This window comes from Catharus ustulatus, chromosome 3 (assembly GCF_009819885.2).
Source record: "Catharus ustulatus isolate bCatUst1 chromosome 3, bCatUst1.pri.v2, whole genome shotgun sequence".
Classification (NCBI taxonomy): domain Eukaryota; kingdom Metazoa; phylum Chordata; class Aves; order Passeriformes; family Turdidae; genus Catharus; species Catharus ustulatus.
Genome location: NC_046223.1, coordinates 86,198,118 through 86,220,222, shown reverse-complemented (window position 1 = coordinate 86,220,222; position 22,105 = coordinate 86,198,118). Strand labels below are relative to the sequence as shown.

General features: G+C 38.5%; 1 protein-coding gene across 1 annotated transcript in view; it reads right to left on the bottom strand.

Annotated features, from left to right (window-relative positions):
- FILIP1 (filamin A interacting protein 1) overlaps nucleotides 1-8,345 on the bottom strand; it is a 119,111-nt gene extending 110,766 nt beyond the window's left edge. Inside the window, exon 1 of the mRNA XM_033056065.1 lies at nucleotides 8,327-8,345. Within this exon, the coding sequence (XP_032911956.1) occupies nucleotides 8,327-8,329 (3 nt within the window). The 5' untranslated portion in view covers nucleotides 8,330-8,345. The remainder of the gene's footprint in view (nucleotides 1-8,326) is intronic.
- Between the last annotated feature and the right edge of the window lie 13,760 nt (nucleotides 8,346-22,105).

Genomic DNA, 22,105 nt, shown 5'->3' with positions numbered 1-22,105 from the left:
CACATTTTATATTTTTCTCACAGTAATTATTTGGGTTTTTTTCATTAATGTGTGTTTAGTAGTATTTCTCATGTGTTATTTTATGTAATGCATTTTTAAGAAGTAAATAAAATCTAGGCTTCACAAGAAAGTGAAATAACCAGATAATTCTTTGGGTTTTTTCCCAGAAATTTCAGAAGTTTAACTTCACAAGCTAGAGTTTAACTACCTAAGAAAAGTCCAAAGAATCTCTTCAACTACACATTTCAGTGATACTGACAAAAATGCAATTCAATTCATATTTAGAGCTGATGCACATTATGCTACTTCTATTGCATTATCCCTAGAATCCACATTAAGTCTAGGATTTCTTTAACCAAAACCAGATCCCTTTTTGGCAAATAATACCCCCACATTCCTCCTTTACAGAATGTGGGAGGCCAAGATTTTCGAGTATTTTGTGCTTCCCTCCCACATACATAACATTAAAAATTGAGGCTTACTTTATTTTGTCATGTTTTTCCCACAACTCTTTCATATTAAGCAGATTTTCTTTCTCCGTGAGGTCTAAGAAAATCCTTCTAGAAACTCAAGAATACACTTAGGCATCTCAAACTATTCTTCTGTATATCTGTCAGAAGGATGGTCTCCACATTATCCACTAAGTGCTTCTGCATTGCTTGTTTTTTATTAGTGTTGCATCTATGACAGCTTGGGGTATAAAAAATTTGCAGCAAATAACAAATCTCCAAGGCATCATAACTAAGACTCCTTTAGGGGCAGTTTACCCTTCAGAAAATGACTAGAAAAAGAACCTGCTAGTCCCCAGACCATAATGACATAGTTGGAAATTAAACAGAATAGAACACCATGACCACTTTAAGCTAAAACCAAGACAAATCAGTAATACATTGCAAAACTAGTAAAATAAATAATTCTCAACAGAGGGTAAAAACTTACTTAAGTAAAACCTGAGCACCTGAAGAAAATATTAATTATGCTGCAGCTGAAAGATATGGCTGGTTTATCACATATTGATGTAGTGTTGTAAAAGACAAGAATTGCTTACTAGTCAAAGAAGGAGCAAAGTTTGATGCAGAATACTGTTAATATTCATAGAAATTGCAGCTTCTCTATTAAGCAATAGGCTGGCAAATAAGAGGAAAAAAAGCTCTTCAAATACAGACAAATACATAATTTAACCAAGAGAGGGAAGAAAACAGAAAAATGTACTGATGCAAACAAGAAAAGAAAGGAGAACATGCGAAGGGCAGTTTAGAGCACCCAATATATTTTAGCAGGAGTGCAGAAGTTTCAGTGATGAGGGCTAAGAACATAACTAGACATAAACAACTGTTTTGTGCAATCACTTTGGCTTACACTGCCAGCTGGCACACACTGTGAAATGTAGTCTCTTCAAATCCAAGATTAACAAACATTTTCTATAGGAGTGTGGTTTTCCAACCTTTACCTGCATTGAGGTTTACTTCTACCATTCATAAAAAAAATAGGAGGTGTCATATAAAGCAAGAGGTGGCCACCAAGATAGAATTTGAGCTGCAAACAAGGGGATTTGTTATTTTTTCATACATATATATAAAGATAACAGAACATAACAAAGCAATTTGCCTTCAAACATTTAAATAAACTTCAACAATCATTAAAGTATAGATTATTGTAATGTCAGATGAGAAATATGATGAGAAATAATAAAGTAAATTAGTAAGAGATTTTAACCAGCTTCCTATACTGATAATAGAAGCCAGTTAACCATTACATTTTAGGAAGTAGCTGCCTGTGAACACTGATTACTATAAAAACCTTAGGTTTCCTCAGGCCTGATGGAAAGATTCTGATTGAAGAAGCTAAAATGCATCTGAAGGCACCATTCATCTCTAACAGGCCAAAATATTGTACAAATATTTTGTCTTCAAAACTTTTTTTTTGGAAGCAAGCAACAGAAAGGAATGGGCAGCCCATCTCCATGTACAGTAAAGGTGAAGGGCAGCCAGAGTGCTTTCCTTCCATCTGATTCCACACATACAACCATTGTATATCTTGCCACTCATGGGATCAGCCTCAAACCACAAAGGAAATAGTCTCTACATTCCTTCAGAAAGTACATTAAAAAACAGAAGAAAAAAAAACAGAAAATAACCTTTTTGCATTTGCTCATCAGCATTTTTAGGGTAGGTCTTAGGGATAATGGAGTGCACCAGGCAGCAGCACAGAGTCAGAGTAGCGGTGAGTGGGTACAGCAGCACATCACGCGTCCTTCACACACTGGGGAAACCTAAAACTGATGGGACAAAGCAAAGTGGACAAACACTGTACTTGAATGTAGCTGGTAATCTGTGCAGCACTCCTGAGCAATCAGATTACTGATTTCAAATCATCAGGGTGCCACAGGTGAAACAGATGGATGTAGAATGAGAGCTACATAACATATGAGAAGTTTTATTAGGGTCAGCTCCTCACCACACGTTTTTCCTCCTGAATATAAGTGAGTCAGCAGTAGTTGATTTTAGTGAACTAGAAAGGCAAGTCAAAGGTTGGCAAAGAGACAGCCTCCACTGTGCTGGCAAGGACATAGGCAAGACTATTCACCCCCAGGAAAACACTGCATCCAAAAGAAAAAGGGATTCACTTCCCAGTGAAGAGCAGCATCCCCTTACTTTGAGATCTGTCTCCATCAAAACCAGTAAAACATTTCCTTACAGAGGTACTGTGTGTGTGGGAAGTTCTTCCACTACTGTCTTCAGGTCAGGGACAGAAGTTGGAGGGATTTTAGAGTATACTATCTGGCTGTTCAGTCATTCTTCTTTTGGTCTCACTGATTACCTCTTTGTTTGGGTTTTTTTAATTTAATCCCAGCTAGTGCATGTCCTTTTATTTTATCATGGATTTTTTTTTTCTGGATACATGACAAGAATGTATAGAAAAATAGGTTACTCCACATATGATCCACTGTGATCTGCGTTTTGAGAGATTCCACAAATGACAAAATCTAGTCAAAAATATGTGGTCCATATAAACTCCAAACTCATATATAGAACTGACTATCAATATCTGTCTATTTATTCTTTTATGTAAATTTTCTGAGGTCCCAGATCTCACCTCAGGTTTATTCAATTAATAAATAAGTTCAAGACAAGACAGCAGAATAAGTTTGGCATTTTTAAAATAATTCTTCAACATCCTTGTCTTCACAAATTAGAATTTTAAAAATATTATGAAATTTCCTTGTAACAACAACATAAGCACAAGTATATCAAACTATATTTATGAAGAACAACTTGAGAAAGAAAAACAAATTTTTGTCTTCTATACTGTTTGAATAAAATAAAAAAATAGATTAGATGAAGCATATAGACGGAAAAGAAGGAGCACTGAAATGTTTCCCAGAAAGAGCACTAATAAACAATGTCCCCAAATTCCTCTTCTTTGACTTCACCACAATCATGACTTTAATTCCTGTGGAACGCAAACAGGTTTGTCTTCTGTTACCAGGTTCCAACAAAATGAGGTCAGGCTTTGCAAAACATGGAATCACAGAGATACACAATCCCTAGGACAGCCCACAGCTTCTAAAGCTGCTGATTCTTTCTGTGGTGCACCTTGTATTAAAGCAGCAATGCACTATTTGTTAAAACACCAGCATGACACTTCCTTGGTTAACTTTTGTTACTTGTCTAGTTCCACCAATTTAACAAACTTCATATTGCAACTTTTCAGTATATTGTAATATGAAAATGTTGTTTAAACTTTATCCCACAGCTCTGAGACTACTTCATGAGGCTCACAGTGGTTACACAGAAATACCTAATTCTAACACTCTTCAGAAAAAGAAACCCCAAGCTACCCTTCATACAAGGAGTGCATCTGTGAAAAATCTGATTAGATAAGAAATCTGATTAGATACTCTAATCTAACAAAACTTAACGAGATTGGTTGTGACTTTGGGCTTCAGCCAATGAACTTTACATTAAATAGAAGGAAAACACAACCATAATGAGCTTGAGATGACTATATGTTATATGGCATGTAGAGAGGTGTCAATAAAACAGTTAAACCTGATTGATTTATTTATTTGGTACCAAACACCTATCAGTTTTTAGAAGTTTTGCAAGCAAAGCTTGAGGAATTTCTACAGGAAGGAGAGCTAAGGAGGCTCTTTCCCCACCCTTGATTTGAGCTGCAAGTGATAGTTCAAGTCGTTATATTATGATGCCCATAACAGAGGTCAGGTACATTACGGTGACCTCAGGGTTCAGCTGTACAAATATGCTTTTGATAATTTACCCAGTCTCCCTGTGCTATTGAGAGAAACAAGCACTTCTAAAGCAGAGTGCTCTCCTCCTAATACAGTTGGTGAAATCACTCCCTAGAAGTGTTTTATTCTCTCCACTGTTCATAAGATGCTGAGTTTAAATCAGGTGCCCATGACATCTGCAAACCGGTTACATGACTCTCACCCTCCCCATCCTAACTTGTTGCTCTGGGATCCCTGGTATCCATAGCCCCTCTCCAGGTATCTGCAACCCCTTCACAGATACGGAGCTTTCATTCAAATAGCTATTTTAGACAGCTAAATTTCTGTTCTCTGTTTTTATTACATTAGGCAGCCTTATGTTTTCCATTTTTTCCAGAGCTTTTCTGTCTAGCCAGAAATCATGCCACAGACAGTGAAGACTACTGAGACCTACTGACTAGATCAACAGAGATATGTACTTAGCTGAGCTGATAAATGTTTTTTCTCCAAGTTTCAACCCATATTTTCTATTTGAACTTGAGCCTAATGTAAACTATCTCTGTGGTCTTGTTTATATCAGCTGAAGCCAGTATAAACAAGAAAGGGCATAGCACAAAATACCAAAACTTCTTGGAAGCATCCTCATTATGTCAGGAAAGTTTAATGACTGATTCAAGCCTTATTTATATCAGATCTTTATAAAGAATGCTACCTCATACTCAGTGTATGCAAAATAAAAATCAACCAAACAAACCAACCAACTCACAGGGAAGGGAAGGGAAGGGAAGGGAAGGGAAGGGAAGGGAAGGGAAGGGAAGGGAAGGGAAGGGAAGGGAAGGGAAGGGAAGGGAAGGGAAGGGAAGGGAAGGGAAGGGAAGGGAAGGGAAGGGAAGGGAAGGGAAGGGAAGGGAAGGGAAGGGAAGGGAAGGGAAGGGAAGGGAAGGGAAGGGAAGGGAAGGGAAGGGAAGGGAAGGGAAGGGAAGGGAAGGGAAGGGAAGGGAAGGGAAGGGAAGGGAAGGGAAGATCTAAGTCTGTAGCAGACAGACTTACTTATGAAAGCTATGGTTAATACTTGTCCCAGTACATTATATAATATATTAAGCTTATTCTAATATATTATGCATTGTAGAGGGAGTGAGTGTGACTGGTGAAATAAGAAACTGCATTTACAGTAATTTCACGAATACAAGCCGCACCAATTTGACCAAAATTTTGGTGGAAACCCGGAAGTGCGGCCAATATTCCGGGGCGGCTAATACATTAACAAAATTCTAAAAGCTGCCAACACGGAAGTGAGAGCCCGCGGCAGCCCCAAGCCAAGCTGGAGCCCGGCCGGCCCTGGCAGAGGTGGGAAAGCCTGGCAGAGGCGGGGCCAGCAGTGTGGGGGGCGGGCGGCAGAGCCTGAGCCAGCAGGGCGGGGGAGCCCGGGAGAACTGGGGCTAGCAGTGCAGGGGAGCATGGCAGAAGCAGGAAGGCCGGCGGGTGGGGCTGCCTGGCAGCGGGGGAAGCCCAGCAGAATCAGGGCCAGCAGCGTGGGGGAGCCCGGCGGTGCGGGGGCCTGCAGTGCCAGCCAGGGCGAGGAAACGCGGCGGCGGTGCAGACGGGAGGGGGCGGCCGGCGAGCCTGGCGGCGGCGGCAGCAGCCCTGCGGGCGGGGCGAGCGAACGCGGCGCGGGGCGAGCGAGGCGCGGGGCGAGCGAGGCGCGGGGCGAGCGAACGCGGCGCGGGGCGAGCGAGGCGCGGGGCGAGCGAGGCGCGGGGCGAGCGAACGCGGCGCGGGGCGAGCGAGGCGCGGGGCGAGCGCGGCGCTGGGCGAGCGAACGCGGCGCAAGCGAAAGCGGCGCGAGCGAACGCGGCGCGGGGCGAACGGTGAGCCCGGCGGCGGCGGCAGCCCTGCCAGCCGGGCGAGCGAACGTGGCAGCGGGGCGGTGCTGACGGGAGAGGGGGGCCAGCGAGCCCGGCGGCGGCAGCAGCACCACCCGGCCAGCCCCGCCGAGCCGTGGCGCTGAGCTGGGCCACCCGGCCCCGTCGGCAACCATGAGCGGGCCGAGCCTGCCTGGCCCCGCCCCGAGCCAGTAAAGCCCGCTATGCCGCGATCCTGTTACTAATTGGCCAATTTGTGAAAGCTGCGCAGGGATTCTCGCGACGAATGAAAGTGCGGCTAATATTCGGGGTGCGGCTTATCTATTGACAAAGACAGCAACATTGTCGAGGCACCGGAAGTGCGGCTTATAATCCGTGCGGCTTGTATTCGTGAAACTACTGTAATATACTTTTATTTAAATAAAAAAATATTAGATTAATCCTGAAAATAATTAAGCTCAAAATTACAGATAGTTTTATACCTTCTGCTCACATATTCTAATGAAAAATATTAAAAGCATACAGGATGAATATTTTTTTTCTGTAGTGATCCACTTACAGGTTTGAGTACTCAGGCATTTACTGAAACAGCTGCCCACAAAATTTGACAGTCTCTTGAATCTGGAAGAGACTGGTGCTACAAATTGAGGTTTTCCACCATGACCAGATCTGAAGACCTTCCACTCCCTGCTGGCACCATTACCAAATTTAATGACAGTAAGAAATTAGAATTCTTAAATGAACTTAAACTACAAACATGTTTAAACAAGACTCACAGATAAGTGAAATTTGAATTTTTATAAAAATTCATGAGAAAAAAAACAATTTCCTTTAATTTACAAAGGTCAATCAGCAAAAGCTCTAGAAAGCTTCTCTTTCTAGAGAAGTGGTCAGAACTGGGGCCATTATTAACAAGACAAGCCTTTGGGCTACAGGCAGTGTCTGCAGAACTGAAGCTCTGGAAAAGTAGCTTCTCATGGATATTTTCTCTCATTACAAAGCCATCATCGCAAAGAGCAAACTGAATAGGCTTTGTCAAAAATGTCCCAGGGGCTGCAGTACTCTTGGTAGAGATACACTGAGGCAGCAAATTTTGTATCTGAGACTGGATTTCAAGCACAGTAAAAGTTATGAATAATTGGTCCCACGAGTTAGTCTCATTCCAAACACGGGAAACATTTGCAAAATTCCTAACTGGAAATGAGTGTTGAACATCATCAGACTTTGGAGTTATTCATCTCCAGGGTTTTAAGTGAAACCCATCTGCAGCAGTAAATCAAGACTGGATACAAATGGTGGCACTGCAGAAGAAACCTTAGATTGTATGACTGCATTGCACTCACAATGCCTTTGTCATCTGTCCCCATTTTTAAAATTATTAAATATCCAGAGATCATTTTAAGTGTGTATGAACTGCTAGTCTGAGTCAATAAACTAGTAGTTACAGACATGTTGTTACAAAAACAATATATAAATATATCTTATGTCCTGGACTTACACTGATATCTTTAAAAGTTGTATGAGATGTTTTTATTACTACTTGCAATTTCCAATTTTCTACCGATTTTCAGGTAGCCTGTATGGGTTATTACTAGTCCGTGCCTTTCTATACATCCTCAATGACTACAGGAGGACATCTAGTGGTACTAGAGGGCTACAGGCTTTGTTTGCTTTAAACTGCTAAATTTGTATTAAACACACATTACATTTTCCAGGATGGGGAACATATAGGAACCATAATTCAAAATATTAAAATAGTTCTTGAGAAAGAGGAAAAAAACAAAACAAAATCAAATACAACCAATTCAAATCCCATTCAGTTGTGTGCTCTCTGCCTTCTTGAAGAAATGTATAATCTTTTGCCACAAAATCTGTGAAATAGTGATTAAAAATACCTTCCTAAAAATCAGAAGTGAAATTATTTTTCTAACTGTAATAAATTTACTAGATATCTTGCTATCATGCACTTTACATGTATGCATATGTATATATAAGCATATATTGTCAAAAAAACCAAGTCAAACAATATAGCCTTTAACAATCATAAATTACATCAGGTCTTCTTTCATACTGTGTTTGATATGAGGTCAATATTTGAAAAGGTATTAATAAGTAGATTCTATTTTTGTACTGAGTTAAGATTCAGAATTAATTTTTCAACATTTTAATTCTCTAAATACTATAATATAAAACTGAATTTAAAAAATAAAAAAAAAAAATCACACTTCCTTACCATCACCTTTGTCACTGCTTTCCAGAAGTTTCTGGTCATTCTACTTTGTTATTAAAAGCAAAATCAAAGAGAAAAGATCACATGCACATCCTAAATGATGTTTTAGAGTGTATAGGAAGTATAAAATCCATTCCCATCCAGGAAGATTTTAAAGGGCACACCGAAATTTGCCAACACAGGATGCTGAATGTTTGCCATCTGGTCTGTACCTCTGGTTAGATTCTAGAAAATGTCTTAAAGAGGACTTTAATTCTGTTTAAGTGTGGGATGTACTGTCCACAACAACATTATGCATATTTTTCCTTTGCATAATGTCGTGGACACAATGAATAAGGTCAGTACACACCAGATATACAAGTAGGAGTAATGGCATGGAATAAATATTTGGCATAATAAATACATTCCTGTTTCTCTCATTAACTATTACCATGGGGCACTTAAAAAGACGAGAATTATACATTACTATTATGGAAATATAAATAAGGCTGTTCTTAAGAAGAAAAAGTCAGAGGCAAGTTGACATCTTGCTTTTTTAAAAAGAAAGCACAAATTTCAACAAGGCTTTGTAATGCTTTTCACTTGACCATAGAACAATCACTGCTCTGTACTTCATCCCACGTACGTATGACCTGCAGGCTGAGAAAACAGATCTATGGCATTTGCTCATTTGTGCCAAATGCAGACATTTGAGGACGTGCATTTATATATATGAAGATATATAATCCCACTTAAATAATTAGTGTTTGAATTTGTAATCAGAATTTAATGTCACACATTTTAATCAAATTACATTTCCTTCAACAGTTTTTATCACTACATCTATATATTTTACACACACACACACACACACACACACACATACATATACATATACATATACATATACATATACATATACATATACATATACATATACATAATGTGAAATTACCACCTACATTCTATTTCCTATACTTTCTCATACCTTAAACGTCTGAGCTGACATTTTCTACTTGGGATCTCAGTTTCAGGCTCAGGATATTTTTATTTGTTTTGAGATGTTTTATTTCAGAAAAAAATAATTTGCCATTCTCTTGTAAAGATTAATTGCTACTCTGCTAAAAATAAGATTTTTTTTAATCTTGTCTTGCATAGGAGACCTGATACTTCTGAGGATGGGTTGCTTTCACAGTGTAAAGCCACTATTTCTTATCAAACTATAACCTTCTGAATTATCTCATTTTGCACATGCTTAAGAGGCAAGTGCTTAAAACTGCAGCTGCTTGTTAAGAGTTTTGCAGATAGAAGATTCTGTCTGTGTAGACCAACCTCCATACTGAGGGAAGACAGAGTATTTTGGTGAAATTCATCCCTGAAGTGCATTTAGATGTACTTTGATTCATCATCTCTTGTCTATTTTCTTTTCAGCAGGCATCACTAGCAACGATTCTGTTACATGTGGTTAGAAGTGGAATTTCATGGAATTATTACAGGTTTTCTCTGGTACACAAAGCAAATTTTTGTTGGTTTTTTTTCTAAGTCATTTGACTTAGACACTAGCATGTACTAAGTGTTTAATGTCTTCAGCACAGACTTATCTTGACAAATCTGTAAACTGCAAGACTAGTCCTTTTTCAGTAATATGTAACATAGTGAAGTCTAATTGCAACATAAATAATTTTGGATGCTCTTACTTTGAATTCCATAACAAGGTTAAAAGAGACAATAAAGAGATGGGTTTTTTTAAGAAAGAGGTTTATTTATGGAACTGTATTTCTACTGGTTAATTTATCTTCATAAATACATTTTATTTTTAAAGGATGTTCACACATGATTACCAGAAGCTGTGAGTTTGAAGCTTTGAAAACAAGCTTTAATTAATCAAATCTTTCTCATATGCCTTTCTAAGTTATAAAGGTATAAAAGTGGTATGAGCTAATAATTTGCACTGGTTGACTGAACACTGTGTGAGTAGTGAGTAGAATGGAAAATTCATGATAATATATTGTTTAATTTCATCTCTTGCATTGAAAAGTTACAAATACAGTCCCCCAGAATGAGCATTCATTTTGTGACTGAAATATTTAAATAAACCCCTTATCAGTCAGTATTAATAAGGAAATCAAACTGTAGACAGCAATGTATTTTAAGAATTCCCAGGAGATGAGTCTGAACATTCTCACACAGTTGCTGACTGGTACTGCTGACTGCTAGGGGAAAAGTCACAGAGTTCAGCAGCACTAATCTGCCCCCTTGTGCAGACCAGCAGAAATTGCTGGATTAATAAAATCTGGAGTCCTCCCACTAAAAAAAAACTAATTAAGCGTTCAGTGGGTGAAGCTCAAGTCAAATTATCTGGCTATATCAAAGCTTCTTCATGCTATTGTTGAAATTTAAAATACTAAAAGTCACCAGAGCTTTACCTCCTGATGCCTTATACCAATTTGGCTACTTTTATCCTAATACTATGGTCCCTTGTGTCACAGAGTTTACTGAGATGATATTTTACAAGATTTGCAAATTCTTCTGAAGAGTGAAATGTTCATACATACTTTCATGGTTAGTTTCGCCTATTTTTAGGATAAATACCATCAAGGCTGGGGGTTTTTTGTTCTATGTTAATGGCACAATCTGGACAAAACTAGCTTCATAAAAAAGAAATATTTTCAGCTGGAATTCATCTGCCTAAAACTATAGTTCTAAATGCACAATTTGAAAAGGTGAAAAAGTAATTTTTAAGGAGCTTTGCTCTTTTATTATTAAACATATGTAGTTTAGAAAGCCAAGAATGTCTAACTATTGACATATTGAGGAGTTGTTCCTCAGCTCACTAATTAGAATGCTCTCTCAATAATTTGAAGAGTCATTCTTCTGTTTCAACTTTACAAGGCAATGCCACCCTTAAATTTACTTTGTAAACATCTTGTTGAATGACAGCCTTCCACTTTACTCTGAAGCACAGACAAGTAGACTGTAAATTTTTATGCTTGCTTAAAATGTTGTATTCATATTCTTCAAATGCATAGGTCAGCATTATAAAACATTGCCATAACAACACATTCTCATGAGTTGAAAAATTTTCATTCCAGAGATGACAACAGAGAGAAGTCTTAACAAAAATTGATTAAAGGTGCTGCTTCCACAAGTAAAATGATATCTATATGAGGCAGGACAAGAAAGAATTTGGTCTAAGTTCCCTGTTCTCAGGAGATAACAGTTAAGGGAAAATGTCATAGAGCTGTTTCTGCAGTAAATGATGAAGCTAATAAAACAGGAGAATGATAATATGGATGCAATAATAATAGATGGAGACTGCATGAGGTGTAGCTGTAGCTTGAAATTCCTGAGGAGATTAACACATCATTTTAATAAAAGCCAACTCAGTGGAGAATTTCAGTCTTACTATACTCCAATGACTGTACATAATATCCTTTGCCCACTATAGGACATCTTGTAACCTTAATTACTCTGATTGCAAGTTTAAAAATAGCTTGTTAGTTCCTAGTTACTCACACCAGAGTAACATCAAATTTTGATTCTTCCTATCTAGAAAATTGGGCACTCTTCTTTAGAGTTGTGTATTCAATCAAAATTCAAATTGAATAGCTTTAAAAATTCACCAATTCCAAGGCATCATTCTGCCTTTTCTATGTTACCTACATGTAATGATCTACCCTATTACACTGTAATAATCCTAATCAGGTGAGCAGCAGACCATGCAGCTGCTCTGCAAAGAAACAGATGGAGGTGTCGTCTTGGATGCAGCTCTGCCTACATGGTTATTTTGGATGGGCTCCTCTGCCTGTGTTCTGTGCTGATCGAGACAGTGAGTGCAGTAAAGGTTGTGGCTAAGCAGGTAGCTCAGTGGCACAGTGGCACAGTTATTTGGCCAAGCCAGGCCCTGGACTCAGGCGCTCTCAGCTGGCTCAGAACACTTGTGGTGCAGGTTGAATCAGCTTTCAGCACTGGCACAGAAAGACTCTGTCTAATCACAGCCTGACATTCAGGCATATTCTGAACATTAATCAGGGTCCAAAAGCCTTAGGAGACAACCTGTAGTTGCATTAAGAGTACAGAAATATGGCAGAAAATAAACCTCCTTGCTTTCCCACTAGTCCTGGAAGATTGAAGGTGTTTGGGTGTAGCTAAGCTTAATTTATTATTATAACCAAGATTGCTGGTGACAGATTCACTAGATCTACAAACTACCAGTGTATTGTGCTCTGTACAAGTGCTCAGGAGTATACTCTCACACAGTCAGAGGTGCAGATTTTAACAAAGAGGCATCACTGCTTTGCGGAAGACAGAGGAGCAAGCCCATCACTTTGTCTGCAAGGTGATCGTATTTTTGTCCTCTGGCATGGAGGATTTCAAATGCCTATTTACACTTTTGGGAGAAGTGGAGACTGTAGTCTGTAGTCAAATATCCTGTCATCATAGATGGGAAGGGAGGGGAAGACTATTTATATGTAACATAGTTGCAAAAAGATATGCTGTGAGTCTTGCCCAAGAGTGTATCTGCGACAAGTTAGTATCAGTCTCTCTTCCATTGCAGTGATAAGGGTCATTAGGTCTCAGCCTGATACCTATCAACCCTTCAGAAAGCCACCATGCCCATGGTAATCCCTTCATATATCTCATTACATACTTCATGCCAGTATGCCTCATTCCTACAGCTGCCCAGAAAAATCACTGAGGAAAGGAATAAAAATTTAAATTAATCTTGAGACAATTGCTGAGGGCACAGAAATCTAACATTATCCAGTATTTTCGTCTTTAAGAGTAGGGATTTATGTGTGATTCAGGAACTCAGATAGCCAGGCTGTGTTTTCTGCTAAGTCTGTCAGGATACAATCCATCTATTCAAATAGGGGCTCCTACACTATAGAAATCCACATCTCAGCTAGACATCTAGATACCCTTTATAGTAAATGAAAAGAAACAGGAGATTTAAGGAAGCAATTAATCTCAAAAGTAGACAGCTAAATATATCTCAAATGAGTCATACCTTAGAAGTGCTTATTTCTCTCCATTAAACATTAAATTCCATAAAATAATGACAGAGCTCCTGCTTAGATGTAAACTACAGTTCTGCATTCATCTAAAAACATGAAAGAAAAATCCCATCAGTTTATGTTTCTTTAAGTGAGGGTAACTGTATTTCTTAATTTTTAGAATTTTCAGGCATTACAAGTTGTGAATAGTTCAAAGACTGACTCCTCAGGGGCCAGCTAGCTATAATAGACACTTAATTCTATAATGGAATTAATAAGAGAATTCTTACTTCTAAGGACAAATATTTTGAGATTACATATATGTGAGATATTTTTTTCTTAATACCTGGCTTTATCCACACATTTTACAAACATCAGTCAGTATTATCTGTATTATTGTCTTGGGCTGCAAAGCAAGATGTATTCAAAAGTACGTATTCTATCACCATCTGCTGAAACCAGATGATGCAGTACTCCTCTCTCCAGGGAGGTATCTTCTGTTAATGGCCCATTGAGACCCACTGTGTGATGAAATTACTTCATCCATTGGGAGATGCTCCACCCAGGGGGAGGAGCCAAGCATTTCCTACCTAGATAAAATCTGAGATTTGGAACATCAGAGCACCCTTTTTTCCACTGGATTCCAGAGGAAAACTAGACCTTTCCACATCATCACTGGACCTTTGGAGGAAAACTGTACCTTCTGCAGGAGCACTGCTTCAACTGAACCACATCTGTCACTGCAAGAGGATGCAACCACCATTGAATAGGACTGCTGCCAACACCCTGCCTGACGGGGTGTCAGGTTTATTCTGACTGTCAGTGTTGTGGGTTTTTTGTATTACTGTATTTTTATTTTAATTTTCCTAGTAAAGAGCTGTTATTCCCATTCCCATATTTTGCCTGAGAGCTTCTTAATTTCAAAATTACAATAATTTGGAGAAAGGGGGTTAACATTTTCCATTTCAAGAGAGGCTCCTGGCTTCCTCAGCAGATGCCTGTCTTTCAAACCAAGCCAATTCTTCAGCTGTCTCATAAAAAAAAAAAACAAGTACTAACTTTCAGACTTCATCTTTAATTGCCCAAATTAATTCTCCAGTTCTCCAAAACATTCACTAACTGGTACTGATGAAGGACTTAAAAGCTTTATTCGGATCTCCTGGTCCTCTGTCATTCTTGTCATCTTTCCCCTCACAGTTTGAGATCTACTGACTCCTTGCTCCCGCTATTGAAAGAGTTGTTGCATTCAACCACTTCTGTCTGAAACTTGAACAAATTACCTCTAACAACTTCTTTCAAGAGTCAGTACTAGTGATCAATTTAAAATTCAGCTGGAGTTAAACTGGGTTTTCCTCTCCTCTGCTGACTGCTGGTTCTTAGTAATAGTATTCTAAGTGCTAATTTATCTCACAGTGCCATGTTAATTTACTTTACAGCACTGATATCTCCTTGCTGATCTTTAGTGTTTTGATCTATGAGAAAACAACTTATTTAACAGTTACACCATTGTTACAAACAGAATAGTAATTACTGCACCAGAAAGTCCAGTTAAGGAGTAGGCATGCCTCAGACAATCACTGATGATAGATCTCCAGCAAACTAATCTCAACCTCTGCTGAAGAAAGGCGTCCACAAACTTTTATCTCCGAAACATAAGTTGCCAGTTTCTGATTTCATCTAAGGAGAAGCAGTGGTTACTGCTTAAACCAGAGACCTGTATCAGAAAGCCATTACACTGCATTATGGCTTGCTAGTGTCCTGCAGATGGTAGACTGGAGCGTAGAAGCATCAAGAACATCATCAGGGCTTAAGGCAGGCAAATGATGACAATAAAGCTATCTCTTTGCACTTACCCTTGGTGGTACATCTTCTTACAGGCGCATATAAATTATGGGTAATTTATAACACTCTTTGGTACAGTTTTTGTTTATGGGTTACTACTGTTTTATAGAAATTGAAATACAGCATTTGCTGTTTGCAATACTAGTTTCATATACATATCTCAACCTAAGTGTTGGGAGGCTAATATATTTATTCATAGTAATCTAAGTGCTGTGACTAATATGTTTACAAATATCCTACACAATGGATAATGGTAGGAAAATGTTGATGCTTATGAAGCATCATAACAAATAGCTTGAGCAAAATAAGCATACTTTGACCTGCTGCCTAAAAAAAAACAAAAACAAAAGAAAAGGCCTGTGAGTTTTCAACTGACAATAATGCTTATGTTCACTAGATTTGCAAACTGCTCTCTTCAAGTAACATGGCAACCAGTAATAGTGTCTATATTTAACCATAACAGTAACCCCAGGTTTCATTAGATGGTCACAAACATATTTTTGCACACGGCTGAGATCTTTCCATTTTTCCTCCCCCTTTACCACCAACGAGGAGCAGTCAGAGCAGAGCAATGCCATAGCCCTTCTTTGAGGGCTGGCCCCATTGTCCAGCATTTACAGGACGGGAGGAAGGCAGTGCTGTGCCCACTCAGGGCTCTTGTGCCCCTCGAGCTGGCGAGCACCAAGGCAGCAGCTGAGGTGACATTGGGCAGCTGCCAGGAGTGGACATGACCTGGAGCTGCTCCAGAAAATCCCACCAGAAGGCCCTCCAAACAGCTGATTTTTGTAAGATGTTTCCTTGTTCTGTTTCAAAATCCACTTTCTCCAGGCAGTTGTTATTAGCCTGTAAATTACTGTGTGTGAAGAAATTAGAAAATACAACTAACCTAAAACCCCATAAGAAAACAACACTTTTTGATGTGGACCCTCAGGGACAATGAGGCTCTTGTCCCAGGATACAGCCAGCTCATGAGCATGGCACTCCTCACACACCAGCAGAGGCTGATGGGGGGTGCTCTCCTTCCCAGTGAGGAGCTGCAGTTACTCCTGTCTTAGAAGAGGAAATAATATGCTGTTGGCTGTGGACTTTGTCATGCAGGTTATCACTAGATAGAATGTTTTGAACTGTTTCAGCCAGAAGGACAAACTGGTTAGGAGGTCAAATATGCCTGCTGCTTTTGTATTTACCTAAGAGCATTTGCAAGACTGTACTTCCCAGTGTATATGAGGATTTAAATAACTTACCCTGTTCATAGCATCAGATACCATTCCATCCTGCCCTCCAACATATGTCTTGACTTCTAACAGCAGTCACACACTTGTACACCTCAAACTTTTTTCCCCATTATGCTTCTATTCTATTCATTGTGTTTTCATCTGAGCTATTTCCTCACCTTGCCTTACCAAACTATGTGTAGATGAAAGTTTCTCATTCTGGGCATTCAAATCCCTAGGATCTCATGTGATTGTTTTTTTGTCTGGGTGAAAAAAAAAATTGACTTTCACTACTATCTTTAATGAAGATTTTACAATTAAATGCACTAATTCCCACAAAGTTTAATCCAGCAGAGCACAGTGTGATTACTGCTTTGGAACATTCCTGTGAGAAAGAAGGTATTATTTTAATAGCTCCTCATTACTATATCTAGGGGGAATTGTTCAGTATTTCAGACTGCTACCCACCTTTATTTGGACACATTCTCTCGTTGTTGCCTATATATTATTACAGGAAAACAGATACTTCAGACATTTGCCAGTCGTCTAATTGCTGAGTGTCAGATTTCTTCAGCGCTAACAGTGGTTAAATGCCAGCAGTATCCACCCACTTTGCTTCTAACAACCTTCAAAACATTAACCAGGTCTTCTTTGTAGGTCTTTTTAAATAAGAAACTGAATATGGATAGATGTATTTTGCAGCCCAGCTGAGGAAATTGATGAAATTTCTCTCTTTTGTGTTGATAGTATTTTTCTCCTTTGTACTGTCCTTGTTTTAAAAACCTCTCCAAATTACCAGACTGCCATCTGGTTTGCCACAGTTTTATATTAGTGCCACATAGAACACTTCCGATTCCAACATTCACTTCAAGGGTGCAGAAAAAGTACCAAAGATCTCAATTTTCCACCTTCATCTAGATCCAACCAAAACTTAGGGTTTGATTTGAGTGGCAGTGCCTGAGCCAGCATGCAGAGTAGAAATCAAAAGTCATGAGTTGAGTGCTGAGTAACCTTATCCAACGCCTGTAAAAATATATTTCTATGTTGTCTGAGACAGTTCAGTACCAAAAATGTCACAGTTGACAAACTTAAAGAGTGGAATCAATGTTAACTGTCTCTGCTGGTTCAAATACACACATAAACAAAGTTAAGTTCTTCCAACAGTCTTTATATATCAATCAGGTATTATTGTCTGCATCACTTCAATACTAGGACAGATAAGGTAAAATTTGTCTTTCAGCAGTCAGTATAAACCCTGAATAATGAAAATACTGTTTTGTATCTGCTCAAAAGAGAGGTGTGTGCTGTCCTATCTAATCCAGAACATATCTGTTTTGTCAAGTGAATGTGAAATCATTGATTAGACATTGGTATCAGTGCAGTCCGGGGAGGATCCTGGATCTAACCCGTAAGACACATTAGATTCTCAAAATTATCTGAAAATCTCACTCCTTTTGGTTGGACAACATAGCCTGGATTTATCCTACCTGAAGCAACAAATTAGGCAAGGAAGGAATCTTGACTGGTTTTTCTGGGCCTACTGTATAGTCAGTAGAGTAAGACAGGCAGTGGGCACATCACATCTCAGGAGGACTGAATCATTGTCTGGAGACACTTTTTCACCTCCTTAAATTGTAGAGAAATTGTGAGGTGCACACATACCTTTGGCCCCATTTTTAAAGTGCTTACAGTTGAATGCAATTATTTCAGGCCCTGAAGTCTGCCCCTTTTGAATTCCCACATGCTTATATGTAGCTGCCTATCCTGAAATATAATTACTTATAATTGATGAGTCTCCTTGTATCGTTTTTCAAGAAATACCAACAATTTTCTTCCCATAATTATTTAGCCATTATACACAGGCAAAGAGAAAACCGGGAAACTAAAAACATGCCAAAAATTCACTTGCAGGCAGGATTTATGTTAATGATGTTGTAACAACATGTTGCAGCTCACATAAAATTTTTTTCTAGTATTTATATATATATGCACAGTAGCTCTACAAGCCACAATGATATAACTTCCTTTGAAGACACAGAATTTGACAAAACCTTGTGCAGTTAACTCACCTATTAAACTGATGTTCTATTTATGGAATAATACAGCCCATTCTCTAGCAATATGTGGTCATGTAAAAAAAAGACCCTATCACACAGACACAGGAGGAGACAGAATAAGGTTGCTATGGGAACCTTAGCTCTAAATGGTCTGGCTTTTGTTGGCTTAAAATCTCAAACATTGTGTTGCATTAATTATGTTTTGGTTGAGCTTCTTTGCACTGAGTATGAAATTTGTTTTGCATGCTGTTTCAGTCTCACATGTACGTATGCAACATTTTAAAAACAGAATTTCGTGTGTTAGCTAATACATAAGAGAAGAATGTGCTTTATAACCAATCAGAGTCATGGCATTGAGGAAAATATTCTCAAGAAATAAGGGCAGATTTTCTTTTTACTCATCTATGGACAGATAGATAACACTACACTTCATTACTGAATATGGATCTTGGATCCTAATAAATATAGCAGAAGCAGCCGTAGGAGGGAACCACAACAAAAGGCAAGAATGAGGTGGCAATTGTGGACAAAAATGATTGGAGAAGTCTCTGTTGGAAGCATGTGAGGGATTTTGGTATGTAGAGATTAGGTGGAAAGAAGCTGAAAACAGAAACTGAATGAGAGTCAGAGGAAAGGATTTTAGGGGAGACTGAAGGAAGAATGAGCAATGACAAAAGTTGAAGGATCACATTTAGTGCAGGAACCACAGGAAGGAAAGTAGATAAAGGCATTCTGAAAACAAGGTTGAGTCAGGAGGGGGGAGGAGAAAATGGTAGCTGACAGGTTGCTGTAAAATAAACCAATTAGGACAGTACTGTAACTCAACATACCCTCAAATAATAAAATATTGTTGATCAGTCCTACAGATTAGAATAGATAGCATATATATTGTTCTAAGGCATCTTAAAATCTTCTGCTGCATAAAAACAACAAAATCTCATGTATTCTACAAACTAGAAACATTCTACAACACTGAATTTCTTCACAGGACATTTCAAGTGTCATCATGATGATTTCAATGACAATTTTCCTCTTGTAAAACTCGTTGTGGGACATGAACAAGATTTAGTTGTCTTTTATTTAAATTATATTATCTATTCTTAAGAAGGTTTTATTTAATTTGCTGAATTTTCTCCAGAATGATTACAGTCTTTATTCATCTTTATGGGTGGTACAGAGTCTGGAATTTTTATGCTGAAAACTGATACAGTACTTTAAAACTTTTCTATGCTGAAAACCAATACATTTAATTTCTATACTACCAGGCAGCAAACAGGACAGACATTAATAAAAGGTCAGTTCCACTTTAATGTCCTCATATGGTAACCATAATTTAAACAGTCTGGTAAAAGTTTCACATTGTTTTAGCAACCATAGACCCTATGTCAATGTACATATATCTTCAAACTGATGGAAACTGTTTAGTTTTCCTATCTTTATTTTGTTTGAAAATAAAGACAACAATGCTTGTGATCTAGATTATTTACATACAGATATACAGAGTTCCATGTGTTACAGTAAGCACATTTAATCACAAGTTACAGGATTTTCTCAAAAAGAACTAGAGATTAATGTCTTCATAATATTAAAAGGAACATTATCTTTCTTCTGAGCACTAAACATTCTTACATATGTTCACAATATGCTTGCAAGCTGATGGGGACCTAAGGCTCCTAGAAAAGACAAATATCTACTGAAGGGTCTCTCAAATATTTTTAGCATAAAATGGATAATAACACCAAACACAGCATAAACCACTCCTGTAAAAGTCTGCAGGCCAGTCACATAACAGTTATGCTCGTAGTAGTTAAATTCCCCTTAGCTTTTGATGAAAGCAACAGCAGTACTACTGATGTTTTAATGCGAATGACTGTGTTATTATAGGGGGCTCCAACGATTTGTTACAGGACTCACAGTGGTAGCAGCCATTCCCTGACCCCAGCTATGTCTTAACTTCTTGGCCTCCAACTTTTAGTAGCTACATCTCCTTGAAGAAGGACATGACCTAATGGTACCCATTAGGAGTAACACACCAATGGCAACCAGATTCATCTTGTCTTTATGCAGCTAATGATAAGGATTATACATGCCTGGAATGAATCAAAGACAGACACTTAATGACTGACATCATCATTTATCAAAGACCATAAAGACTTGGAGAATCTTTAAAGCTAAAACAAATGCTTATGATATGCCACTTTACAAATTGGTACAGCTTGTTAACAAATAGCACAAATCTCACAAGTCACTGTGAGTTAGAGCATCCCCTCCCACTAAGATGTCCTTATACAGTATAACTTTGGGCACACAAAGGTAACTCCTAATTTCTTTAACCTCCTCCATCTTAGGGCTCACATTGCTTACATCAGTCAAGGTTCTCAACAGATTGCATCAGGGCACACCACGAATATTTCTTACATCTTATTTCATATGGTTTATACAAGGCCTAATTGAGTTGTAATTCTGGAAAAAAATTTCATCTTGTCTGAGCTTTCCAAGCACACCTTCTGGCATTTGACAGTGCATACATAACAGTATTTCATGTGGACTGGTGCTGTTAGGATATAACTTCATTAAAGAATGTAAATGACATCTTCAAAAATAGAAGTGGACATCCACATCCTTCTAACAGAGGAAAAATAATGTCTCAAAAGGCCATTCTCATCCTGAGGAAAAACCACTGCAAAAATCAAAGCACTCTGGACTTCTATACAAATGTGAATGTCTTTTTACAGATCTCTGGGATTTGTATTCCAGTCTCCTGAGAATCACTGAAAAGCTCTGATGTCATGCTACAGCTCTGTCCATCTTCACTGGAATAGCTGGCACGCAGGATCAGTAGGGTGAGAAAGCAGGTGATACTGATTCCAGCAGGATATTAACCATTGTGTATGACTTCTTAAAACTGAACCTGGAAATAGGCTGGAAAAATGCACTATCGGTGTGCTTCCCTCACAGTCTGAGAGAGGCACCTGATCCTACACAGGCTTTTCCTACACAGGTTTTTCCTAGCTGTAATTCTATTATTTTCACTGCCAGGCCACAAGTACTGCAGAAACCTAACAAGAGGTTAAGGACAGGATTAGAATGAAATTACTTAAAGCAGCAAGATGACATGCAGCAAAGAAAAGTAGAAAATCAGACACTTCAGATGGAGAAATCAAAGAAGTAATACAAATTGAGATGCAGCTGCTAGGGAACAACAATACAGAAAAGGATGGAGAATTTATACTGGATTGCAGATTGACCATGATCTGTGGTTTTGTTTAAAAATAGTTTAGGATATATTGAAGGAATTATAGCATGTCAGAAGCAGAAGACAGTCATTTCACTCTATTCAGTTTTGGAGAAAGCCACATTAGTACTGCATTCGCTTTTGAATGCCCCCCCTTTAAATACAGACAGTTAAAGACATTCAGGGAGATGGAAAATAATTGATTAAAGAAGACTGAAGGACCTGTAGACAAGGATGAAATACCCAACAGTATCTACAATCTCACAGTATAGAGAGGTTACTAAAAAGTGCACAGTGAATTCTAACGGAAGAAGAAGAAACCTATTTCTAGAAAATATTGTTTAGGTTAATTTGGACACTCCCCACTCCTCCCATTCTAGTATACTATCTGCGGAAACTGAAGATCAGTCTCAAACTGAGATTTCTAAGGGCATATACTAGTGACATTTTAAGTCGTA